The 23,048-nt window shown below is 54.8% G+C and overlaps 2 protein-coding genes across 3 annotated transcripts in view; one reads left to right on the forward strand and one right to left on the reverse strand.

The window, feature by feature from the left end:
* Positions 1–17,167, forward strand: part of MYH7B (myosin heavy chain 7B) — a 29,133-nt gene extending 11,966 nt beyond the window's left edge. Inside the window, exons 14-42 of the mRNA XM_050314044.1 lie at positions 444–593; positions 925–1,095; positions 1,755–1,934; positions 2,021–2,153; positions 2,635–2,711; positions 4,302–4,389; positions 4,836–4,953; positions 5,282–5,405; positions 5,658–5,794; positions 6,205–6,460; positions 6,975–7,217; positions 7,574–7,750; positions 8,085–8,230; positions 8,744–8,834; positions 9,443–9,832; positions 10,710–10,836; positions 11,141–11,259; positions 11,514–11,710; positions 11,858–12,207; positions 12,727–12,851; positions 13,118–13,233; positions 13,362–13,554; positions 13,638–13,841; positions 13,951–14,076; positions 14,207–14,377; positions 14,602–14,706; positions 15,100–15,195; positions 15,335–15,472; positions 17,150–17,167. Of these exons, the coding sequence (XP_050170001.1) occupies positions 444–593; positions 925–1,095; positions 1,755–1,934; positions 2,021–2,153; positions 2,635–2,711; positions 4,302–4,389; positions 4,836–4,953; positions 5,282–5,405; positions 5,658–5,794; positions 6,205–6,460; positions 6,975–7,217; positions 7,574–7,750; positions 8,085–8,230; positions 8,744–8,834; positions 9,443–9,832; positions 10,710–10,836; positions 11,141–11,259; positions 11,514–11,710; positions 11,858–12,207; positions 12,727–12,851; positions 13,118–13,233; positions 13,362–13,554; positions 13,638–13,841; positions 13,951–14,076; positions 14,207–14,377; positions 14,602–14,706; positions 15,100–15,195; positions 15,335–15,472; positions 17,150–17,167 (4,566 nt within the window). The remainder of the gene's footprint in view (positions 1–443; positions 594–924; positions 1,096–1,754; positions 1,935–2,020; positions 2,154–2,634; positions 2,712–4,301; positions 4,390–4,835; positions 4,954–5,281; positions 5,406–5,657; positions 5,795–6,204; positions 6,461–6,974; positions 7,218–7,573; positions 7,751–8,084; positions 8,231–8,743; positions 8,835–9,442; positions 9,833–10,709; positions 10,837–11,140; positions 11,260–11,513; positions 11,711–11,857; positions 12,208–12,726; positions 12,852–13,117; positions 13,234–13,361; positions 13,555–13,637; positions 13,842–13,950; positions 14,077–14,206; positions 14,378–14,601; positions 14,707–15,099; positions 15,196–15,334; positions 15,473–17,149) is intronic.
* Positions 17,168–17,600: 433 nt separating this feature from the next.
* Positions 17,601–23,048, reverse strand: part of TRPC4AP (transient receptor potential cation channel subfamily C member 4 associated protein) — a 34,135-nt gene continuing 28,687 nt past the window's right edge. For both annotated transcript variants that reach the window (XM_050313572.1, XM_050313571.1), the window contains 7 exons: positions 22,794–22,877; positions 22,520–22,610; positions 22,053–22,193; positions 20,749–20,857; positions 20,445–20,557; positions 20,012–20,218; positions 17,601–18,770 (listed from right to left, as the gene is read on the reverse strand). In XM_050313572.1, the coding sequence (XP_050169529.1) occupies positions 18,633–18,770; positions 20,012–20,218; positions 20,445–20,557; positions 20,749–20,857; positions 22,053–22,193; positions 22,520–22,610; positions 22,794–22,877 (883 nt within the window). In that variant the 3' untranslated portion in view covers positions 17,601–18,632. The remainder of the gene's footprint in view (positions 18,771–20,011; positions 20,219–20,444; positions 20,558–20,748; positions 20,858–22,052; positions 22,194–22,519; positions 22,611–22,793; positions 22,878–23,048) is intronic.

The raw sequence follows: 23,048 nt of genomic DNA on the forward strand, positions 1-23,048 counted from the left end.
ATCTAAACACTCATCTAAACTGATCTCGTGGGAGATTCAAATGCACCAAAAATGTACCTTGTCAGATTTTGGCCACATCCCAGTTCAGAACCCAAACCTGGCCTGAATAGTGGAAGCCACTCCTTAAATACACTTGAAGAGGATCTTAGGGGCTGGTGTCTTATCCAAAGTGAGCTACAGGCTCTGGCAGGGCACAAGGCTTCTGAAATATCACTTTAGTCTGTATTTGTGTCCTAAGAACCTTGGAAGCAAGACCAGACCAGGGACACGAGAACACACTCGTGAGCAAAGTGAAACCTAATTTTGGAGCATATACTGTAACCACAAACTCCCTGGATCAGCCTGTCCATCCCTTGTGGGCCAGAAGGAGCTCTCCTCATCCTCCTCTGGCTCCTCCAGAAGCAGGGAGCAGCTCACAGCCTGCCCTGTGCCTTGCCTTGCAGGTGCTCTACGCGGTGGGAGCTCTGGCCAAAGCCACCTACGACCGCATGTTCAAGTGGCTGGTGACAAGGATCAACAAGACCCTGGACACCAAGCTGGCCAGGCAGTTCTTCATCGGAGTACTGGACATTGCAGGCTTCGAGATCTTTGATGTGAGTTCTGCAGGCCCCTGCAAAGGGTCTGGGGGGAAGCTGTGGGGGCAGCTCAGTCCCCTGGTGTTCTGCAGCTCTGTCTCCTCCAGGAAACTGCTGGCCTTGATGGGGAAGAGCTCTTGTCTGAGTTACCTGGAGCAAACAGGCAGCTCACAAGGGCTGATTTAGCATTGCTGTGGGCACGTCTCCAGGGATTCCTGGCTACCTGCTCTCACAGCAGATGCAGCTGGGCCTGGCAGAGATCACCCTGCACACCCAGACAAAGCAGAAGGGTGAACCCCTTCACTGCTGGAGCTCCTCCATCTGACTCAGATCTGTTTTGTTCTTGCAGTTCAACAGCTTTGAGCAGCTGTGCATCAACTTCACCAACGAGAAACTGCAACAGTTCTTCAACCATCACATGTTTGTGCTGGAGCAGGAAGAATACAAGAAGGAAGGCATCGAATGGGTCTTCATTGACTTTGGCCTGGACCTGCAGGCCTGCATCGACCTGATTGAGAAGGTAAAATCAGACTCAGGGCACAGGAATGGTACTGATGGTAGATGGTTTGCTTGCAAAGGCTGAAACAGTGAGAGGTGCTCTGCTACCAAAATTCAATTATTCCCTCCCCAGTCAATGGCAAGTGCCAAACTTTATTTTCCCTTTATTTACAGCTCAGAGTCTCCAGCCCACTGAGACCTTTTTGACAGAAATTCTGACTTCATGAAACCATGGAAATTATGTTCCTGTGCACTGGTGAGGCACAAAACCTGGTGCAGCCTTTTCATCCAGAGAACTGCCCTTTTTTTCCTCCCCACTTGCTGCCTCTCAGTGCCTCTTACTTGATTCACAGCATCTTGGAGAAAAGATCTCCATGCATGGAGGAAACTCCCCTTTTTTTGTCTGGGAAAGGAGCAAGCCTGTCAGGATACTGGGGAGGATCTCCCCTTCCCAGCAGTCTGAAGGAACTGGACAAGCTCCCATGTCTTGCAGGCCTGGCCAGTCCCACTCAGACTGGCTGGAGGTCAGATACAGCCTGGGATATGCCAGTGGCAACTTGGTCCCTGGCCAATGTCTTGCACCTGAACCCTTGTTGAGGTCTCCCAACCCCAGCCTTGCCTCACCTTGCTCAGTGCCACATCCCTGTTTTTGAGTGGGACTTGACCCCCTTCTCCCTGCAGCCAATGGGAATCCTGTCCATCCTCGAAGAGGAGTGCATGTTCCCAAAAGCCTCTGACATGACCTTCAAATCGAAGCTCTACGACAACCACATTGGGAAGTCTCCCAACTTCCAGAAGCCCCGTCCGGATAAGAAGCGGAAATACGAGGCGCACTTTGAGGTGGTGCACTATGCTGGTGTGGTACGTCCCTGTCAGCTCTTCCACAGCGTCCCCACCTTCCCCTGACAGGGACAGGGCTTTCCTCACCTGTGCCTCTCCTGTGACAGGTGCCCTACAACATCATTGGGTGGCTGGACAAGAACAAGGACCCCCTGAATGAGACAGTGGTGTCCATCTTCCAGAAATCCCAAAACAAGCTCCTGGCTTGTCTCTATGAGAACTACGTGGGCTCTGCTTCAGGTGAGGGGCACCTTCACCCCTTTTTTGACCTTGGTCTCTCCCTCCCTTTGCAGCAAAACCTTCTCACCCCCATGCCCACCCTCATGCCCGTGTGCAGCCTGGGCAAAGGGAAGACCCACACTGATCCCTAAAAACCTCCCTGGCCTGGATAGGTGGGTGCTGGCCTAAGGGATTTAGCTATGTGGTCAGGACCAGGCTGAGCTGGTGTGGGGCTGTAGGGCTGTCCAGGTGGCCCTGTGACTTTGGGGTGGTGTGTGAAGGGGTCTCTTGTTACCAGGATCTGAGGAACACCCCCCAGAATTTGGTGCTGTGGGAGATGGTTTTGGTGTCTTTGGCTTTGTTCTGCAGCAGGGCACAACCACCTCTGCTTTACAGAGAGCAGGGGCTGGCTGTGGGCATTTCAGGGGTGTTTGAGGGTGCTCCTGAGTCCTCCAAGCTGAGCAGGTGTCTTGCTGATCTAATCAATATTTCAACCCAACAGAGGAGCCTCACAAGCCGGGGACCAAGGAGAAACGTAAAAAGGCAGCTTCTTTCCAGACAGTGTCACAGCTGCACAAGGTAAGAGCCAGCTCCCCATCCAAGGCATTGAGGGAAACGTGCTCAGAGGGTCCCATGGGAGTCCCACTTCCCTGCCAAGACTCTTGGCATCTTGCACTTGAGCTCCTGTGGCCTGAAGGACCCCCAGAGCTCCTCATGGACCCCTAGAACTCTTCAAGGACCACCACTAGGCAAAAACTCCCAACACTCTCTCATCCTTGAGCAAAGGGCCTGTGCCTGGCAGAGTCCCAGCCCTGTCCCCGTGCTCCCAGGACAGGACAGGAGGTGATGGCTCCCTTGGAGCTGGGGCTTGTGCTGCCCCTGCCCACGTGACGCTTGCGCTGCTCGGCAGCTCCTTCGCCTTTGAGAGAGCGGCAGTTAAGACTTGTAGTGATGTTTAGATGATGTATTACATGAACATCACTTTAAGTCTGTGCTACTTCTCTCCTCACTCTTACCAGCGGGAAGGACAACCTTTGGGCAGAAGAAAATGGAGGAGGATCTTGGCAGGTCTCTGTCCTGGGAGGTTTTACAGCCTGAGCTGTAAAACCTGGGCTATCTTACAGCTCAGGATAACACACAGCCCCATTCCATGCTCACCACAGTTATTAGTCCAACCCAGAGCTTAACCAACTGGGAAACAGCCCAGAGGGCTTTGTGGGCCTGCCATGACAGCCTCGTGGTGACAGGGCAGTGGTCACAGCACCAAGGCTGACAGAGCTCAAGGAGTGTTTGGACAGCACTGTCAGGCACATCAGGGGATTGTTGGGTGTCTTGTGCAGGACCAAGAGTTGGACTTGGATGATCCTTGTGGGTCCCTTCCAACTAGAAATACTCTGTGATTCTGTGACAGGGTGCTTGAAGAGGCAGAGCCCCTGCTCAGGGAGAAGTGTGACTTTTTTTTGTCCTGGACAAGTCACAGACCTTGGGGAAAGGTGTTTGTGGTGAGAAATTGCCCCATGGTGATGTGGAGCTGTGGGAAGGTGTTCCCTTCCCTGAGCTGGTCCTGAACAGGCTGAGCCTGTATGAGCAGGGGAAGGATGCAGGTGCTTTTCCCATGAGCAAAGTCAAGGCCATGTCTTGCCTTGAGCCCTGCCTTGGAGAGAAGGGAGGTGCAGTCTGGGTTGGCAGGGCCCTCTCTCACAGCTGTAGGGGGTGAAGCACTGTGGAGGTGCAGGGAACTCCTGATGAGCCGAGGATTGCAGCACTGGAATTGCAGAGTGCTGAGCACAGAGCTGATGGGCACCAGCAGAGATCTCTACCAGGAATACGCCCAGTCCTGTCTTCCTGGCTCTCCCAAGCAGCAAAACTTTACCTACAAGTACTTGGGAAGCATCTGGCTCCTCTCTGGCACAGCAAAACCTGCAGGTGCCACTTGGCTTTGTCTGCCAGCCCAGTCCCCTCTGCCGTGGCTCCCATCCTGACAGGAGGCAGTGGTCCTGCTCCGAGGTGTAGTATGTCCCACTGACAGGATAGCAGGAGGGAATTCCCACTTTCTCATGGCAAAAGGGGCTCTCAGGGTCTGCTCTCTCCCTGCCTGAGGGGAAGGGGCTGGAGAGAAGTGGTTGTAGGGGAGCAGAGCTGTCACCTCATCCCGTGTCTGCCCTGCAGGAGAATCTGAACAAGCTGATGACCAACCTGCGCTCCACCCAGCCCCACTTCGTCCGCTGCATCATCCCCAACGAGACAAAGACCCCAGGTATGGGTGGGCTGAGGCAGCAGCCTGGCAGTGCCCCTGGGGAGACCCACGTGTGGGAGCTGGCAGGGATTCTTGCACCCACCTTCTCCCCAACCCTTTTCATGCTGCCACTGAGCCCTGATCCCATCTCCATGTTGATTCTCTGTGACCCAGGTCAATCTCCTCTGCTGGGGAGAAGGAGCTTTGCCAGGCTCCTGTTTTGGCTGTGCCTTGATGGTTGGGCTGCTTTGCACTTGTGTGTAACAGCAGGCACAGATGAGTCTGTCAGAGTGACTCCCCCGAGCTGAGGCCCAGGCTGCAGCCCTGGTGCTCAGCACAGACCTGCAGGACAGGTCAACACCCAGTTCAAGCCACGGGATGTTGCCAGAGTTCAGGCCCAGGCTGCAGCTCTGTTTGCTCTGCCTTCTTGGGCTGAGCACCTGCTCCAGCTCTGTTCCCACCCACAGGAGCCATGGATTCCTTCCTGGTGCTGCACCAGTTGCGGTGTAACGGGGTCCTTGAGGGCATCCGCATCTGCCGGAAGGGATTCCCCAACAGGATCCTCTACGCAGACTTCAAGCAGCGGTAACTCCCTCTTCTTCCTCACCCAGCAACCCACACATGTTCTGGAGGGAGACAAGACTTGTCCTGGCTCTGATCTGCTCCCCAGCTTGTGCAGGGCTGGTCTGAACCCCCACATACCCCCAGTGCATGTACAGTTTGGGATCTGTCAGGGTTCCCTGGTGTCTTCTCTGCAGAAGAGCCAGGACTGGAGCAGCTGGTTCATACACGGTTCCATCCTGTGCTGCAGCAACATGACTCTGGTGGGAACTGGCATGATAGGGATTCAGGGATGATGATGGAGCTGTGCTGCAGTTCTCCTGCATGTCCTCCCTCTGCTCTGTCCCTGCAGTTACCGTATCCTGAACCCAACAGCCATTCCAGAAGACAAGTTTGTGGACAGCAGGAAGGCCACGGAGAAGCTGCTGAGCTCCCTGGAACTGGACCATGCACAGTACAAGTTTGGCCACACCAAGGTGAGATCAGGCAGCTGGTCCCTAGGAGAGAGACACTGCCCCTTCTATCTCTCTCCATTCCCATTGCCCACATACTCAAGGAAGGACATCAGGTGCCTGTGCCATGTGTGGATGCACCTCCAGCCAGAGCAGGGTGTGGTGTGTGCCCATGCAGGCACTAGATCCCTGCTCCATCTATCTGCACACAGCCCAGGTTGTGTTCCCCCTGAGCCCTCTCTGCTGGTGACTCCATTCCCACTCCCTTCCCCACAGGTGTTTTTCAAGGCTGGTTTGCTGGGCTTGCTGGAGGAGATGCGAGATGAGCGTCTGGCCAAGATCCTGACCATGCTGCAGGCCAGAATCCGCGGGTTCCTCATGCGCCTGGAGTACCAGAAGATCATCAGCAGGAGGTAGAGTTGGAGGGGGGAAGAGGCAGAGCTTTGTGTGTCTCCTTGTTCCTTCTGCACGTGTCAGTGGGTTCGACCTGGAGGTCTACCCCTGTGTCTGGCAGTGGTTGGTGAAGGTCCTGTCCTGAGGGATGGAGGCAGACCTGGGAGAGGTCTGGCATGGCTCTGGTAGGGAGGATCTGGGGTGGGGGAGCCTCTGGTTTCTGCTGGAAGATTCAGAGGGAGGCAGAATGAAGAGACCTGAAAGTCAGGCCACACCACCCATCCCACTAGGGCCAGTCCAGTGTGCAGACAATGATTCATCCACCATTCTGCCATTTATCCAGCTGGTGGAGAATGGAGCCATGTCCAGGCCTGCAGATGGGACATGGGAAATCTACACCCCTGATGATGCTGTACTTGTGTTCCCTCAGGGAAGCCCTCTATACCATCCAGTGGAACATCCGGGCCTTCAACGCTGTCAAGAACTGGTCCTGGATGAAGCTGTTCTTCAAGATCAAGCCCCTACTCAAGTCTGCTCAGACTGAGAAGGAAATGTCCAACCTGAAGGAGGAGTTCCAGAAGCTGAAGGAGGCTCTGGAAAAGTCTGAGGCTAAGAGGAAGGAGCTGGAAGAGAAGCAGGTCTCCATGATCCAGGAGAAGAACGACCTGACTCTCCAGCTGCAGGCAGTGAGTGCCTCACCCTCTCTCTGGAAGTGTAAAGACAGTGCAGGGTCCATGGGTAGAAGAAGGAACAGAGGGTGGTAGATCCCTCCTCCAGCCTCTTGCACTTCTGAGGCTTCCTTATGGCCACAATCTGTCGGGAATGCAATGTAAGACTGTGCAGACATGAAGCAACCTCCCATCTCAGGGCTGTCCCCGGCTCTGGAAAGGGAGGGATGGCAATGTTTGCTCACCAAACTGTGGCTCATCTGTGCCATTTCTGTGCCAACAAGTGCCAGTCCAGTGTTTCCTTCCTCTGGAAAGATTTAGTTGCTTTTTGGCCCTGGTTTAGCGTTAGTGTTTGTCCCTTGAACCTTGAAAATGGGCACTGGCTGTATTTTCTGTACACCTGAGCACCTCGGGCTTGCTCTGCCCATTTCACACAGAGAACTTCAGCTCTGGGCCAGCACACCAGGACTCAGAGCCTGCTGGTGTGCTCTGGGACAGTGGATGAGCTCTGGCTCCCCTGTTCCTCTCCCAGGAGCAAGACAACCTGGCAGACGCCGAGGAACGCTGTGACCTGCTGATCAAGTCCAAGATCCAGCTGGAGGCCAAGGTGAAGGAGCTGATGGAGCGTGTGGAGGACGAGGAGGAGATGAACTCAGAGCTCACGGCCAAGAAACGCAAGCTGGAGGATGAGTGTGCAGAGCTGAAGAAGGACATTGATGACCTAGAGATCACTCTGGCCAAGGTGGAGAAGGAGAAACACGCCACAGAGAACAAGGTAAGAGACCTCCCTGGAGCCTCAGTGCTTGTGGGGACACCAGAGGCACATCAGGTGTGGGGGAGATGGGGTAGGGCAGAGTGAAAAGGGGTGTGGGAGAGGGAAACCTCTCCCCAGTGTCCTCTCTCCTTGCCCAGGGGGGTGTGGGCAAATGGTTCTGTGCTGTGGACAAGTGATTTGGGGCACTGACAAACCCCTGGTGGGACCAGCCTGGCCAAGGGAGAAGGGCTGGCTGTTGTTGGGGTGCTGGGCTGCTGTTGACCATGGACCTGCCCTTCAAGGGTCAGGCTGCTGAAGCAGCTCTGCACCCCCTCTCTCTGAGAAGATGGGCTCCATTTTTGACTGCACTTGTTTAGGTTAAAAACCTGATTGAGGAGATGGCTTCTCTGGATGAGATCATTGCCAAGCTGACAAAGGAGAAGAAAGCCCTACAAGAGGCCCATCAGCAGGCCCTGGATGACCTGCAGGCTGAGGAAGACAAGGTCAACACGCTGACCAAAGCCAAGGTCAAACTGGAACAGCAAGTGGATGATGTGAGTACAGACCAGCGACAGTGAAGCAAGAGAGGTTTGAGTCACACCCCCAGGAGAGCCCAAGGGCTGCCCCTGAGTGGGATCTGGAGGGTGGGGTCATAAGCAGATTCCCATTTAATATGGCCAGTTGATGAATAACCCCACTGGCAAACTGCCCCTGAACCAAGACCACTGGTCTTGAGCACTTGAGGGAGAGCAGTCCTGGGCTGAGGGAATGGGGTTGAAGACCAGCTGTCTCTCAGGGCTGGGTGAACTTCCCACAGCAATGGACACAGGAAGGGTGGGGCTGCAGAGGGTCCTTTCCCTCCCTATCCCACCTCCCTTCATTCTCCAGCTGGAAAGCTCTCTTGAACAAGAAAAGAAGATCCGCATGGACCTGGAGAGAGCAAAGAGGAAGCTTGAGGGAGACCTGAAGCTGGCACAGGAGTCTATAATGGATCTGGAGAATGACAAACAGCAGCTGGAAGAGAAGCTCAAGAAGTGAGTGTGTGAATGTGCCTGGGCTCTGGGTTTGCTCTGCTCCTCTAAATCAAACCTATGTGTGGCCTCTGCAGGGATGTGGCTCCTGGGCACTGCTGGGGTGACCAGTCCAGGCAAAATGAGGGCTGAGTTATCCTGGGCACTTTGCAGGGCTGCTGTGGAGCTTGTGAGCTACACAGACTTATAGATCAGGGCACTATAGACCTTGGGGTACATTAGCAGGACCCAAACACAGCTGGGACCTCAGCTACAAGTACAGACTTCATCACTTATGTCCCATTCATGTTGGGGAGCTGAAGAACACCTTGGGACCTCAGAGGGAAATCCTCAGAACCAGTTGTCTGCAAGTTTGGCCACTCTAGCTCTCCCTGAGAGCCTTCCATGAGCTGCTGCTTACCCCTGCAGTCCCTTTCCTGTGTGGGTTTGTTTGTCCTCTAACCAGGTGTCACAGTGCAGGGAACTTCAGGAGCCGGAAGGACCTGTCAGGACAGTGTTTGTCTTCTTTCTGTGCAGGAAAGACTTTGAAATCAGTCAGCTGAACTCAAGGATTGAAGATGGGCAAGTGACTGAGGCCCAGCTGCAGAAGAAGATCAAGGAGGTCCAGGTATGGTGGGAAGAGCTGTTCTCACAGCCCAGGAGTCCGAAATTCCCATCAGATGTAATGTGCTGGGGAATCTGCATGGGCCAGTCCCTCTCTGAGCACAGAGGCATCTCCTTGGAAAAAGAGTGATGGACAAAGCAGGCCTGGTTAGCAGAAGCAAAGCTCTCTGCCAAAATGTGGTGGGCAGAAAATTAAAGAATGAGCTATTGAGGTGAGCTCTAACACCAACCTGAGGGACAGCTTCTAGAATGTAGCTCTCTGTCCAAAATAAAACCTTTGATCCAGTGCCCAAACTCTGAAAATCCAAGTCTGGTGTGCTGGGCTTCTTCCTGTTGGAGACAGGCCCCCTCATTCATGGAAGTTCCCATGACAAGAAGCTAATACCAGCCTGGATCCTGATGGCAGGGCACAGAGAGGAGCAGGACATGCACAAAACACACTTCCAAGGAGCACCAGGAACTCCTGCCTCCCAAAAAGGCCCGAGCATTTGCTCCAGGCTTGTGTCTTGTTGCTCCCCATCCTCTGTGGAGACACCTTGCTCCATGGTGGAGGGCAAAGACACCAGAGCTTCACGCAGGGCCTGGAGCATCTGCCTTGCTCTGTCCCTGCAGGCCCGCGTGGAGGAGCTGGAGGAGGAGCTGGAGGCCGAGCGCGCGGCCAGAGCCAAGGCGGAGAAGCAGCGGGCAGAGGTGTCCCGGGAGCTGGAGGAGCTCAGCGAGCGGCTGGAGGAGGCCGGCGGGAGCACGGCCACGCAGCTGGAGCTGAACAAGAAGCGGGAGGTGGAATTCCTGAAGCTGAGGCGGGACCTGGAGGAGGCCACGCTGCAGCACGAGGCCACGGCGGCCGCGCTGCGCAAGAAGCATGCGGACAGCGTGGCCGAGCTGAGCGAGCAGATCGACAACCTGCAGCGCGTCAAGCAGAAGCTGGAGAAGGAGAAGAGCGAGATGAAGATGGAGGTGGACGACCTGTCCTCCAATGTTGAGTACATCACCAAGAACAAGGTGGGGGCTGGTCCTGCGCGGGGCTGGCTCGTCTCGTCTGTGAATGTCAGGGCAACTGGTGGTGGTGGGTCCGTGGGGTGGTGTCCCAGGGAGCTCTTTCACTAAATCACAGGATCAGCTGGGCTGGAAAAGACCTCCAAGATCATCAAGTCCAACCTTTGGCCCATTACCACCTTGACTACTAAACCACAGCACTGATGCCACACCAAATCTCACCTTAAACATCTCCAGGGATGGTCAATCCACCACCTCTCTGGGCAGCCCATTCCAATGGCTGATCACTCTCTCTGTAAAGAACTTCTTCCTAATGTCCAAAGTAAAGCTTCCCTGGCACAGCTTCAGACCGAGTCCTCTTGTCCTACTGCTTTTTGCCTGGGAGAGGAGACCAACAGCCACCTGACTCCCCCCTCCTGTCAGGGAGTTGCAGAGAGTGCTGAGGTCTCCCCTGAGCCTCCTCCTCTCCAGGCTCAACAACCCCAGCTCCCTCAGCTGTTCCTCATAGGAACTGTGCTCCAGTCCCCTCATCAGCCTCATTGTCCTTCTTTGGACACACTCCAGCCCCTCAATATCCTTCCTGAACTGAGGGTCCCAGAACTGGACAGTTTGCCATGGCTGAGTCCCTGTTTTTCCCCCCTTGTCACTATGGCAGTGTTCTGGTTGTCCTGGTTGAGTCTGGAAGCTCCGGGAAGGCATTTCCTGTGAGACAGAATTCAGAGAGCCACTGTCAGTTTAGCAGAGACACGAGATCCCAGGCAGGCTCAGCTCCCTGCCCCGTGTGCCCGTGGGATCCCCAGAGCAGGGCAGCGAGTCCCAGGCTGGCAGGACGGTGCTGCCAGGCCCGAGCTGGGCTCACACAGGCCGTGCTTGGTGCCCGCAGGCCAACGCTGAGAAGCTGTGCCGCACCTACGAGGACCAGCTGAACGAGGCCAAGGCCAAAGTGGATGAGCTGCAGCGGCAGCTGACGGACGTGAGCGCGCAGCGGGGCAGGCTGCAGACTGAGAACGGTGTGTGGGGCACAACAGAGGGCACGCAGCTGCCTTGGGGCTGCCATGGGTGGGGGTGCCAGGGTACAGCCAGGCAGGCTGTCCTCCTTCCCCCAGAGACCCTGGTTGTGCATCAGAAGGAGGGATTCCTTTGCTTTAGCTGATTGTGCCTCTGCCCGTGGCCCATCTTGCCCGTGTTGGATGCAGCTGGGACTGCTGAAGGCACAGGCTCTAGGGAGTGAAAGCACACTCTAGGGAGGGCAGGAGAGTGCACATTGCAACCCTTCAGCCCCAAAGTAGCTGGTTTTGCTCTGTTTGAACCCAGGGGAGCTTAGTCGGCTGCTGGAGGAGAAGGAGTCCTTCATCAACCAGCTGAGCCGTGGCAAGATCTCATTCACACAGAGCATCGAGGAGCTCAAGAGGCAGCTGGAGGAAGAGACCAAGGTGAGGCTTCTAGGGCATGGCTGATCTCTGAGTGACAAGGATCACAGGGAATGGAGCGTGTGTCACACTGTGGCAGTGGCCCAGGCTCTTGGACTGGGGAGGTGGGACATGCCCTGCACACGGGGCAGCTCTGAACCTTGGGAAGAGCCTGGGAAGAACAGAAGTTCCCTCCTGCTGCTCCCAGTGCCACGGCCAATGTCCTGGAGCTTTGGGGCCAGCTGCTGCTCTCACAAGGGCTGCTCTCCCTCCCTCAGAGCAAGAACGCCCTGGCCCATGCCCTGCAAGCCTCCCGGCACGACTGTGACCTGCTGCGGGAGCAGTACGAGGAGGAGGTGGAGGCCAAGAGCGAGCTCCAGAGGAACCTGTCCAAGGCCAACGCCGAGGTGGCCCAGTGGAGAACCAAGTACGAGACTGATGCCATCCAGAGGACTGAGGAGCTGGAGGAAGCCAAGTAAGTCCCGTGGCACAAGTCGGGTGGCAGGCCTCCATTCACCAGCAGGGCTCTCCTAGACCCTTCCACGCAGATTTGAGGCTGCTCAGAGCAGCGGGGTGGGGTGACACTCGGGCAGGGAGCGCTCACCCCGGCTGCCGTGGGCAGGAAGAAGCTGGCCACCCGGCTGCAGGAGGCGGAGGAGGCCGTGGAGGCTGCCCACGCCAAGTGCTCCTCGCTGGAGAAGACCAAGCACCGTCTGCAGACGGAGATCGAGGACCTCTCGGTGGACCTGGAACGCGCCAACTCCGCCTGCGCCGCCCTGGACAAGAAGCAGCGCAACTTCGACAAGATCCTGGCTGAGTGGAAGCAGAAGTATGAGGAGACCCAGGTGGAGCTGGAGGCGTCGCAGAAGGAGTCGCGCAGCCTCAGCACGGAGCTCTTCAAGCTCAAGAACGCCTACGAGGAGTCCCTGGACAACCTGGAGACCCTCAAGAGGGAGAACAAGAACCTGCAGGGTAGGACTGGGCTCAAGCTCTCCCCGTGGGCTCTGCCCATGCTCTTGTTCCCACAGGCAGCCTCCTGCTCCTCTGTCCTCAGACCAGGGTGGGATTGGGTCCCTTCTTGGCAGAGAGCAGACCTTACTGCTCAGCCCATCCCTTGGAGGGATACAGCAGCCCTGCCAGGATGCCAAAATGTGTCCTGCCCTCTTGCTGGGGCCCTCTGGGAGGTCAGGCAGAGCCACTTGGCTCCTCTTCCCTAATGGTGCATGATTTGCTGCCAAGTGCCATGGCTGTGGCATGACACTGCCCTGGGGGTGTTGCTCTTGGACAAACAGGTCTCCCCAGGTACTTTATGGCTCTCCCATTCCCTCTCCTTCACCAAGACTTCAGAAATGTCCCCAAGCACAACCTCAGCTGCCCTCTAAGGGGCTGGGGGGACATCAGCTGAGCCTGGGGCAAAGGGATGGGGATCTCACCTTTGCAAGACTGGTCCCATAAATTCCTTGCTGACCAAATGCCTTCTGTCCCTGCCAGAGGAAATTGCTGATCTGACTGACCAGATCAGTCTGGGTGGCAAAACCATCCATGAGCTGGAGAAGGTGAAGAAAACCCTGGAGAGTGAGAAGAATGATATCCAGGCAGCCCTGGAGGAGGCTGAGGTAGATCCTTGTTTCTTACATATTGCTGCTGCCCTCAGGAGCCGCTGGCCCACCCTGCAGCTCTGGTCAGGTGCTGCTGGAGTCCTGAGCCAGGCTCTAACCCCTGGGAGGTCATTCATGGGGTCCTGCAAGCACTGCAGGCACTGGGGTGCTTCCACTGCCTTGTGCCCCATAACGCTGGGCTAGGGGGTAAGGCCAGGCTGCCAGACTGGAGGGGGTGGCCTCCTCCTTCAGGAACCACTTTCCTATGGCTGAGCTGTTTCTAGGGAGCCCTGGAGCACGAGGAGAGCAAGACTCTGCGCATCCAGCTGGAGCTGAACCAGATCAAGGCTGACATGGACAGGAAGCTGGCAGAGAAGGACGAGGAGTTTGAGAACCTGAGGTGTGTGGGGTGAGGGGACAAGGCTGGGCCACGGCTGTGGGGGTAGAGCTGGCACCGTGGCCCTGGCAGGGCTGCCCCAGGCTGGCTGTCCCCAGAGGGCTGTGGTTGATTCACCGTCTCCCCCGCAGGCGCAACCACCAGCGCGCCATGGACTCCATGCAGGCCTCGCTGGACGCAGAGGCCCGGGCCAAGAACGAGGCCGTCCGGCTGAGGAAGAAGATGGAGGGAGACCTGAACGAGATGGAGATCCAGCTGAACCACGCCAACCGCCAGGCTGCCGAGTTCCAGAAGCTGGGCCGCCAGCTCCAGGCCCAGATCAAGGTTGGGTGGTCGTGGTGGGACGAGTCGGGTGCTGTCCCTGCCCGGCCCCCTCCTGTCCCCACTGACCCCGCGCTGCCCCACAGGACCTGCAGATCGAGCTGGATGACACCCAGCGCCAGAACGATGACCTGAAGGAGCAGGTGGGGGCCCTGGAGCGCCGCAACAACCTGCTGCTGGCAGAGGTGGAGGAGCTGCGCGCCGTGCTGGAGCAGGCGGAGAGGAGCAGGAAGCTGGCGGAGCAGGAGCTGCTGGAGGCCACCGAGAGGGTCACCCTGCTCCACTCCCAGGTGAGGCGCTGCCAAGTCCCACGTCTCTGCTGGCAGGAGAGCCAGGAGCCTCTCCACTGGCCACGGTGGAGGGACAGCCCTGGTCACACAGAACCTGCTCTGTGTGCAGAACACAGGCCTGATCAACCAGAAGAAGAAGCTGGAGGCAGACGTGTCCCAGCTGAGCGGAGAGGTGGAGGATGCGGTGCAGGAGTGTCGCAATGCTGAGGAGAAGGCGAAGAAGGCCATCACGGATGTAAGAGCGTGGTGGGCACTGGGCTGGGTGGTTTGGGGTGGGAGGAGAGGGGAGGGTCTCAGAACTTCCCACCGTGTCTGGCAGGGCTGCCTGGCCTTGTGGTGATGCCCCCTTGCTTTTGGCCTGGCAGGCTGCCATGATGGCAGAGGAGCTGAAGAAGGAGCAGGACACGAGCGCACACCTGGAGAGGATGAAGAAGAACATGGAGCAGACCATCAAGGACCTGCAGATGCGCCTGGATGAAGCAGAGCAGATTGCTCTCAAGGGGGGCAAGAAGCAGATCCAGAAGCTGGAGGCCAGGGTGAGAAGGCAGGGGTAGATCCCTGGTTTTGTGCCCCCAGAAGCCATCTGTCCCAAACCCTTGCAGTCCCCAAGGACCTGCAAGCCTGTGCCCAGCTCCCAGCCTGTGCTCAGGGTGGTTTAGCCTCTCCTGTGACTTCTCTGAGCTGGGAAGGTGTCTTGGCCCCGGCTGGGCTGGGCTGGTGCCCAGGAGCAGGGTGCTGAGCCGGGCTGTGGCTCCTGCAGGTGCGGGAGCTGGAGGGAGAGCTGGACGCGGAGCAGAAGAAGATGGCTGAAGCCCAGAAGGGCATCCGCAAGTACGAGAGGAGGATCAAGGAGATGAGCTACCAGGTACAGCAGCCCCAGGCACAGCCCCAGCACAGCAGCACATGGCACAACTCCCTCTGCTCAGCCTCTTGTGTTACCCACACACCGAGCCCAGCCCAGCCTGGGCTTGTTCTGGGCTCTGTGCAGGGACTGACATGGGTGGGACAGGTTTGTCTCTGCCACAGCGTGCACATCCTTCTCTGTCCTTCTGCCCATTTCCCAGCAGCTCCTGAGCTGGGTGACGGGACACAGGGAGGGAACCAGGGGGCAGATGCTGTGACAGGGGGCTGGGTTGGCCTTTGTGTGTGTGTGTGGAGGGCCCTGGCACCACTGGGACTCTCTGAGAAAGGTGGGGGGCAGGTGGACCCTGAGTGGGGGGGCTGCTGAGGTCCTGCTAACAGAACTGGGGCACTGCAGGCTGAGGAAGATCGGAAGAACCTGACTCGGATGCAGGACCTGATTGACAAACTGCAGAGCAAGGTCAAGAGCTACAAGCGCCAGTTCGAGGAGGCCGTAAGTGCCCAGCACTGCTCTGCTGGGGTGGGGGACGGGGCTACCCCTCCCTGGGACCGCCTGGCATCGCTGCAAGGGGCCTTGAGGGCGATGTGGGGAGCTGTGCCCCACACACCCACCCCTCCCCTCACCCCTGCAGGAGCAGCAGGCCAACTCCAACCTGGTGAAGTACCGCAAGGCGCAGCACGAGCTGGATGACGCCGAGGAGCGCGCCGACATCGCCGAGACACAGGTGAACAAGCTGCGCGCCCGCACCAGGGACGTCGTCCTCTCCAAGGTGAGCACGCCTGGCCTGGGGCAGGGGGAGGAGGGCAGGGGCTCCTGCCAGCCCTGGGGCCAGGGCACTGACCACACAGCCCCTGGCCCCCTCCTGCCCTGGCGCTGCTGCCCTCACCTCCCACTGCTGCCAGACCTGAAGGGTGGCACAGTGCTCCCTCCTCCAGATCCCAGCTCTCACCAAAGCCCTTTTGGGGTTTTTTTTCCAGCATTAGGAGCCTAGGTGCCCACCCTACCCTGTCCCAGCTGCTGCTGTAGGTTGGAGGGAAGTGGCTGCAACAGCCACACCAGCTTTGCACTGCGTGAATAAATGTAGATCTGCAGGACTTGCTCTGTTGTGTCTGTCCCTGGGTAACCTTGGCCTCTGCTGCTGGGGATGTGGGGCCAGCTGGGGTCTTTAGGGACATCTTTTCACAGCCAGGTAGGGGCAGAGGAGAGGTCCAGGCCTTGCTCTTCCAGCTCTACAGCCCTGGCTTGGGATGGGTTTTGGGAAAAGAGCCCTTTCCTCGTCCCTCCCCACCAAAACACATCTCTCAGCTGAGGGGTGAGGCAGGGCAGGGGGGCAGAACAGACCTCACCCACTACTCCTGAGAACATAAAATCCCAACTACAGCCCTGCAGGGCACATGGACGGTTGTTACAGCTTTGGCAAAGTCACTGCAAAGAAAGACACCTCCACTCATTTCTTTAAAATAGATTTCTTTAATAGTTTCCATTTGTTTATTTGCAGTTAGTAAATTGGCATTAATCAGGGCAGCACGAAGCTCAGCAATCCATAGGGACAGTGCAGACTGCCAGAGGTATTTGTTAAGTGACAGGAGTCCCACCTTCTCCCTGTCCCAGCTCCCACCCTGCTGCCACCTCTGTGGAGCCAGTGGGCTCTCCCAGCACCACCTGCCCCTGCTCTCCATAAATAACACACAGGGATGAAGGACAGAGGGGTCTGGTCCCTCTCAAAATGAGATCCTTGAGGCATCTGGCATGGACAGGAATGTAGCCCCAGTTAGGATGTACCTGTGACCCTCTGCACCGGGGCAGAGCCTCTCCCTGGAGCCCAGCTCCGTCCTTGCAGGAGCTGCCACGGGTTTCTCCCCTGTGCCTTTCTCTGCCCCTCCTGCCCCAGCCCCAAAGCAAAGCCAAGACACCTCAAACAGGCGAGGACCCAAACATGCCTGTGCTCCCAGGCCTGGGAGCAGATGGGATGGTGTGGGCTCAGCTCAGCCTCCTGGGGGCTCCTGGCCAAGGCCAGAGGCAGCTCAGCCCCAAAATTAAAACACAGAGAGGGGAGTGGGACTGGGCAGGGTTAGAGCAGCAGTCAGTGGCTGCACCAATCAACTACACTATGGAAAAGGCATCCCTTAACTTAAAAGCCTTTTAATTTGAAGCATTTATTTGAAGTGTACATCTATTACAGTTAAGAAGAAGCAAAGATACACCAAAAACACAAATACCCAAGAACAAAAAAGTACAGATGAGAAAGAAATCAGCTGAGGGGAGGGAGGGGCAGGGTGGGGGGGATCTAGTGAAGAACAGAGTTGCAGCTCTGTAGGGAGGAGCTCCCCAGGGTGATCCCACTGGAGCAGCCCCAAGAGAGGGCCCCCAGGATCCCCAGGAGCTCCTGCAAGGCTCCAGGTTTATGCACAAGCTCAGCAGCTCTGACCACCCTGCACGTCCGTAGCAGGACATCGAGAGGTGAGAGAAGAGGAGGAGGGAGATGTTCAGAGACAGGTCCTGCCCTTGGGACTGGAGCCTTGTTTGCTCCTCCCCCCCCAGCACTGGGAACCTCAGGGTGGGATTCATTCTGTTGGAAACGATGAGACACAAAATGCTGCTGCTCTGGGACATCCTCACCCCCTCCAGAGCCTGGACAAAGCTGAAGTCAAGTCATCTCATAAAATAAATTAGAAAATGGAAAAAAAAAAAAAATTATTCAGATGCATGTTTCAAAACTGTTTTCTTTTAGCTGGAGCTGCAAGACACTTTTTTTGACTTAAATGTAGTGGCTGTATCTCATTCCTGGGAATCTGTCTTGGATAACACAGTGTTGGTGAGCAGGCAGGGCACGTGCAGGTTTGGCAACGAGGACTGCCAAAACCCAATCCCCCCCTTTCCCAACATATCCTACAAAGTTACTTTCAGGAACAGGAGTGTTTATTCCCAGCATTTAACACATTCTGATTAAAACAGATGCAGGAAATACGGACATCTCCAGTAAATATTGCACTTCAAGATTAATGTGTGTGTTGATATTAAGGACTGAAAGCAAGAGACTGACATAAGACTTCCAGGCATAGCAGGTTAACATCAAGAGCAATGGTCCTGAAAAGGATTTTAAAACCAGATTAGTTACCCAAGAGAAGGGACAAGCCGCAAGTTTAAAAAATTAGTACATTTTAATGCTAGTGCTCCGTGAAAAAGCCAACCCCTGTTGCAATTCCACCACTGCTCGAATGTCTCTGTTCTCTGCAGCTTTGTAAAACACCTCCAGGTGGGAAGGATCTGCAGGAAAGACAGCAGGAGCAGAGGTTCTCTCCTAATGCACAGATTTAGTACCAAATGATCCAAAAGGAGATGGTGAAGAGGTGACTGGAGCTAGGGCTCTCAGGAATTAAAAGCACACACACCCACACACACACACACACTCACTCATGCTCTACCCAACCCTAAACCCCTGATTCCAAACCCCAGCAGAAAGGTTACACCTGAAGGGGGTCCCCATGGGGGCTCTGCACGTGGCTGGTGTTGGGATCCTGGTCAGACTGGCTCCTTGGACCTCACATTTGGAGGGCAATTGCTGTGCTTTTGACATGCCAGGAGAGAGCCACAACTCGGTTGGCACATACAGAGTATCCTCACTGTCAGCAAAACCATCTCTGACCACCCTGCTGGACCGGGAGAGGGAGAGAAAAAAAAATAAACTGAGGCTGGTTTTTGCAGGTGGTTATTTTTATCCCAGAACAACTGGAAGATACATCCCTGAATGTGTTGCCCAGAGAGCTGCCCGAAGTCTCATGGGTCAGAGATCAGAGCTGGGGACCGGGAGGGGCTGGGGTTTGACAGTGCTCCTCACACTCTCACACACACTACACAGCGTATCCCTGAAAATCCACGGGCTGCAAGGGACCCTCCAAGCGCTGTCCATCGGAAGCTGGAGCCAAGGATTACTCCTCCACAAAGTCTCTGTCAATGTCCATGTACGCCTCGTCGATGTAGCTGACTATGGCACAGGGGGACGTCCGGTCCGGACTGAGCAGTATAGATACAGTCTCTTTCCAGTAGGTAAAACTAATACAGGAGCTCTGTAGGGAGAGAGGAAAGGATGGTTGGAGTGGCCCACAGTGCCAACAAGCAGCACGAGACTCGTCCCAAAGGCACTCAGCAGAGAGAACTGGAAACTGCTCCCTGCTCATCCCGAGCTCCCCAGCCCGACCTTGTAACCAACGCTTCGGATTCACCACCCAGCCCTCCCTCCCTGGGGCCTGGAGCAGAAGGGCTGGGTGCACCAACCCCACCCTCCACAACCAGCCTCCCCCTGGCCAGTACATATAGAGATACAGACACTGTGCCTCCATACAGGGCCTTCCAGCACCTCTGCCTGGGCCAGTTCACCCACACGACCCCAAACTTCCCCTCTGCTGTCCAGTCTGAGCACACTCTGGGTCCCTGCAGTGCTGCAGATACTGGCAGGACATCCCACCTTTGGGAAGACACAGAGGCAACACCCCCTCCCTGCCCACATCCCTCCTGCATCATTCCCTTAAAGCCCAAAGGCCACTCTGGCAGAACAACACACATGATGTGTCACCCACAGCCTTTACACACTGGACTAGTTATTTCCACCCATCCTCCTCCTCCATCACCCTCCTCCTGTCTGGGAACTCATTTTCTCTACTTCCAGAGCCCTAATGGTGCTCCACCTCAGGTACCTCATCTATAGGAGCTTTCTGAACTGAAGGGTTTTTCCTTGAACTCATTAAAAATCAGTTAAAGCTGCCACCCAATCACTGAAAAGAAACCTGTACAACCTCAGTTCACCCTGCAGAGCGTACACAAGGGAGCTGCCTTCTCATCACAGGTCATTTCTACCCCAGTGCCCAACACAGGCCAGCTCTGGAGCAGAAGCCTGCAGGCTGCTTTCCACAGGGCAGCTCCTTGTCTTCCAGCAGCTGCACCAGATAATCTCCTGCACTGTTTGCCACTCCAGGAAGAGGGAACAGCCTGGTTAAGGTGTCTGGGAGCTTGATTTTGTCCTGCCTTCACATCCCTGCCCGTCCTGCCAGCGCTGCCTCTCACCCCACTCAGCACTGGCAAGGTCTGTGTGCCAGAGTCAAGACCTCAGGTTTTGTTCACAGGGAAAGCCATCACCTGCCTTGTGGCAGCCTGACTGTGTGAGATGGTGTTAAAAACACTGCAGGAGTTACAGCAGGGGCAGAACTTCCTCCCTCCCTTCCTTTCACAACCTCCCACTTCCCATTCTCGTGGTAACTGGCAGACAGGCATTGCTACGGTCGAGCCCTGCTGTGGTCAGAGGGTCACATACATTTTCTAAGCAGGTGCTGTCTTTGTCCTTGTTGAGGTAATGCTGCTGCCAGAATCGCAGGAGGCTGTGGAAGTTGTTCAGGATGAATCCAGGGTACTTTTCCGTGTATTCCATCTGTTGCAAGGTGCGCAGGTAAAAAGGGAGCTTTTCTTTCCTCCGGGCCAGCATTAGGATAACTAAACTTGTGTTCAAACAGCTGACATTTTCCTGAGAGTACAAAAGACACAGCAAACAAAAAACTATCAAGATACTGGTTTGTAAACGTGTCCTTACAAAACATGCTTGTGGAAAGCAGGCACAGGAGGTGCTCCTACACACAGCAAGGAGGAAGGGACGTGGATCTCCACAAGAGGAACCAGGTTCCTCCCTGCTCCCAGCTCTGCTCATCACTCCAGAACCAGCAAGGTAACCAAAGTTACTGTCAGCTCTTTACCTGTGTGAGTGTCTGTACATGGATAATATTAATGAGACGGAAAAGGAAGGACATTCTCATGGACATCTGGGACATGTAGGACAAGAGGCGGCACTCGGACAGGACCTCTGCCACTGCAGCGAGAGGAGAAACACAGTCAGCAGTGCTGGAGGGTCAGACACACCGGTCCAAGCACCAGGGCAGCAAGAACTGGTGCTCAGACTGCAGAAACAAACTTTCCCTCTGTCTACACCCCCAATTTTCAAAGCCCAGACTTTAAGATATTCCCAAACAAACACAGCCCACCCCACTTGTCACTGTTCACCTTTAGCATCAGACTGATTCTCAAACCGGTCCAGGGACAGTGTGATGCAGCGAACCAGCATGTTGGAGTCAACCAAGGAACTGTTGATCTGGTTTAAAAATATCTGGAACTGAAGAGAAACCCTTTTTAGTGTCCAATTAAAATAATTAAATACATTAATACTCAGGGCCATGACCCTTTTGTTATCTCTAACAAAATACATCTGCCTCATGCAGCCCAACACTGGCACTGAGGGCTGACCAAAGGATTCCTACAGCAAGTGCCTTAAAATCACTGTGGAACAGAAAAATGCCAGTCCTGGCACCCCTAAAATTTTTGGTGAAGTGCCACTCCAATGAGAGCAAGATTTCATACACTCCTTGTTTTGGGAGACTGGACAGCATTGGCTGCTGGCCTCTAATTCCTCCAGCTCCGTGTTTTCCTACATTTATTTTATACAGGCAGTCCTAGGGAGGAAAAAATACAATGAGGGAGTCACACAGAATGAGAACTAAACCCAGTTTGAGATCAATAAACAGGAAACACATACGAAGCGTAAAGGCATTCTCTAGAATGTGGGAGTTCATTTACTACAGAAAAAAACCCCAAATTAAAACCAACTTTCTTTTAAATACATTTTCATACTTCCATTCTCCAAGGTCTGCCAGACCTAAGAGCAATGACGGAAAAATTACAGTAACAAAAGCAAGAGTCTGAGGCCATTCAGAACCTACCCAACAGCTGATGTTATAGGTACAAAGTGCAGAAGAGCACGAAACCACTTTGCACACAGCTGCCCATCCTTGATTTACACGTGCAACTCAGTTTTACAGGTAATTACATCAGCCACGACTTCTTAAAACGGCTGCAAGTTCAAATAACATCAAAGATATGACATCTTTTTGCAGTATCAAATATTAATACTTGAATCCGTCCATAAGAACTGCAAGCTCCAGCAAAAGACTTTTTGGAGCTGTCTCAATGTCCAGAACTATCAGCTTAACCCAAAACTCGGTGGCTTCCCAGGAAATGCTCTGCCATCCTTGAGCCCTGACCTTAGACCTGCCTGATCATGTAACAGGGCAGCGTTTTGTGAACAGCTCAGCACTTGCTGACCCAGGACAGCAGGAGCACTGCTGAGAAATGAGTGTCTGCAGCAACTCACCTGCCTGTGGAGAGACTTTGGCAGCTCCCCCTTAACGTTTATTGTGGCCCAAGCTCATCAATCACACCCAAACCAAGTGAATCTGAGTTTTAATGCTACCTCTGGCTACAGGAGTTTGTAATTTGACCCCGGTGGGGGGACAGCTTTTACAAATATTTACCTTCTCATCTGTGTTGATGTACTTGTTGAACCTCTTGAATGCATCAATATTGAATTTCATCAGTTCTCCCAGAAGGTCAAAGTAACTCTGAAGCACATCCCGTGATTTGCACTCGCTGTCAACGATGCAGTACAGAATATGCTGGTGGGGGAGGAAAACACGTTATTGCCACAGCTCAGCCCAAGCCAGCAGCACAACCCAGATCAGGTTTAAGCACTACTTAAAGCATTTATATGCAGCTTCAGTTCTTGGATGACAGAACAAAAGACAACAATTCAGGTAAGTCTCTTGTTAAAATAACTTCCCACTGATGCAGGTTATACAACTGGCCACCCCAAGGACGATTCACAGATACTTTCCAAAAGCATTCCCCGTCAATGTTTAACATTTTTACCCACTTTTTTGAATTCACTGCAGATAAATCCCTCTTGATTGCTATGGAGGATGCCTGACATAGACTTCCTTACCTCCAGGAGTCCTCTCTTGAGCAGGAACATCTGGTCTGCATAGGAGGTGGTGCCTCGAAGGAAACTTTCGACCGCCCTTGCTTGCCAAAATCTGAGAAGCAGAAGAAATGAGGTGTTAATTTTGGAGCAAGGGAGTACCTTATTACATCTGTAATTTAAATCCAGTTTCCTGGATTATGGATTCTCAAGCATTCCCAGCTGAAAAAAGCTGTATGAAACCAAAGCTATATCCCAGAGATCTCAAACATCACATCAGAGTGCAGAGTGAACCCACCTGAAGGAAGACTCAGCTGGTTCCTTCTTCATGACCTGAAGCAGTCTGGTCAACAAACCTCTCTTCCCATCACAGACAAGACTCCTGGAGCAGGTGAAGGAATGACAGCATGAGTGGAAGGGCTGGCAAATGCTGTACCTTACAAAACACTGAATCCAGTCTCTGCTCCACAGCTTTTGATGATCAAAATCTCAGTATCAAGCTTATGGTACAAATATCGTGTCAGTTCTACCAGAAGAAGGGTTCTCCTCACTG

Source organism: Myiozetetes cayanensis, unplaced genomic scaffold, assembly GCF_022539395.1.
Source record: "Myiozetetes cayanensis isolate MyiCay16 unplaced genomic scaffold, myiCay2020 scf19, whole genome shotgun sequence".
Lineage (NCBI taxonomy): Eukaryota > Metazoa > Chordata > Aves > Passeriformes > Tyrannidae > Myiozetetes > Myiozetetes cayanensis.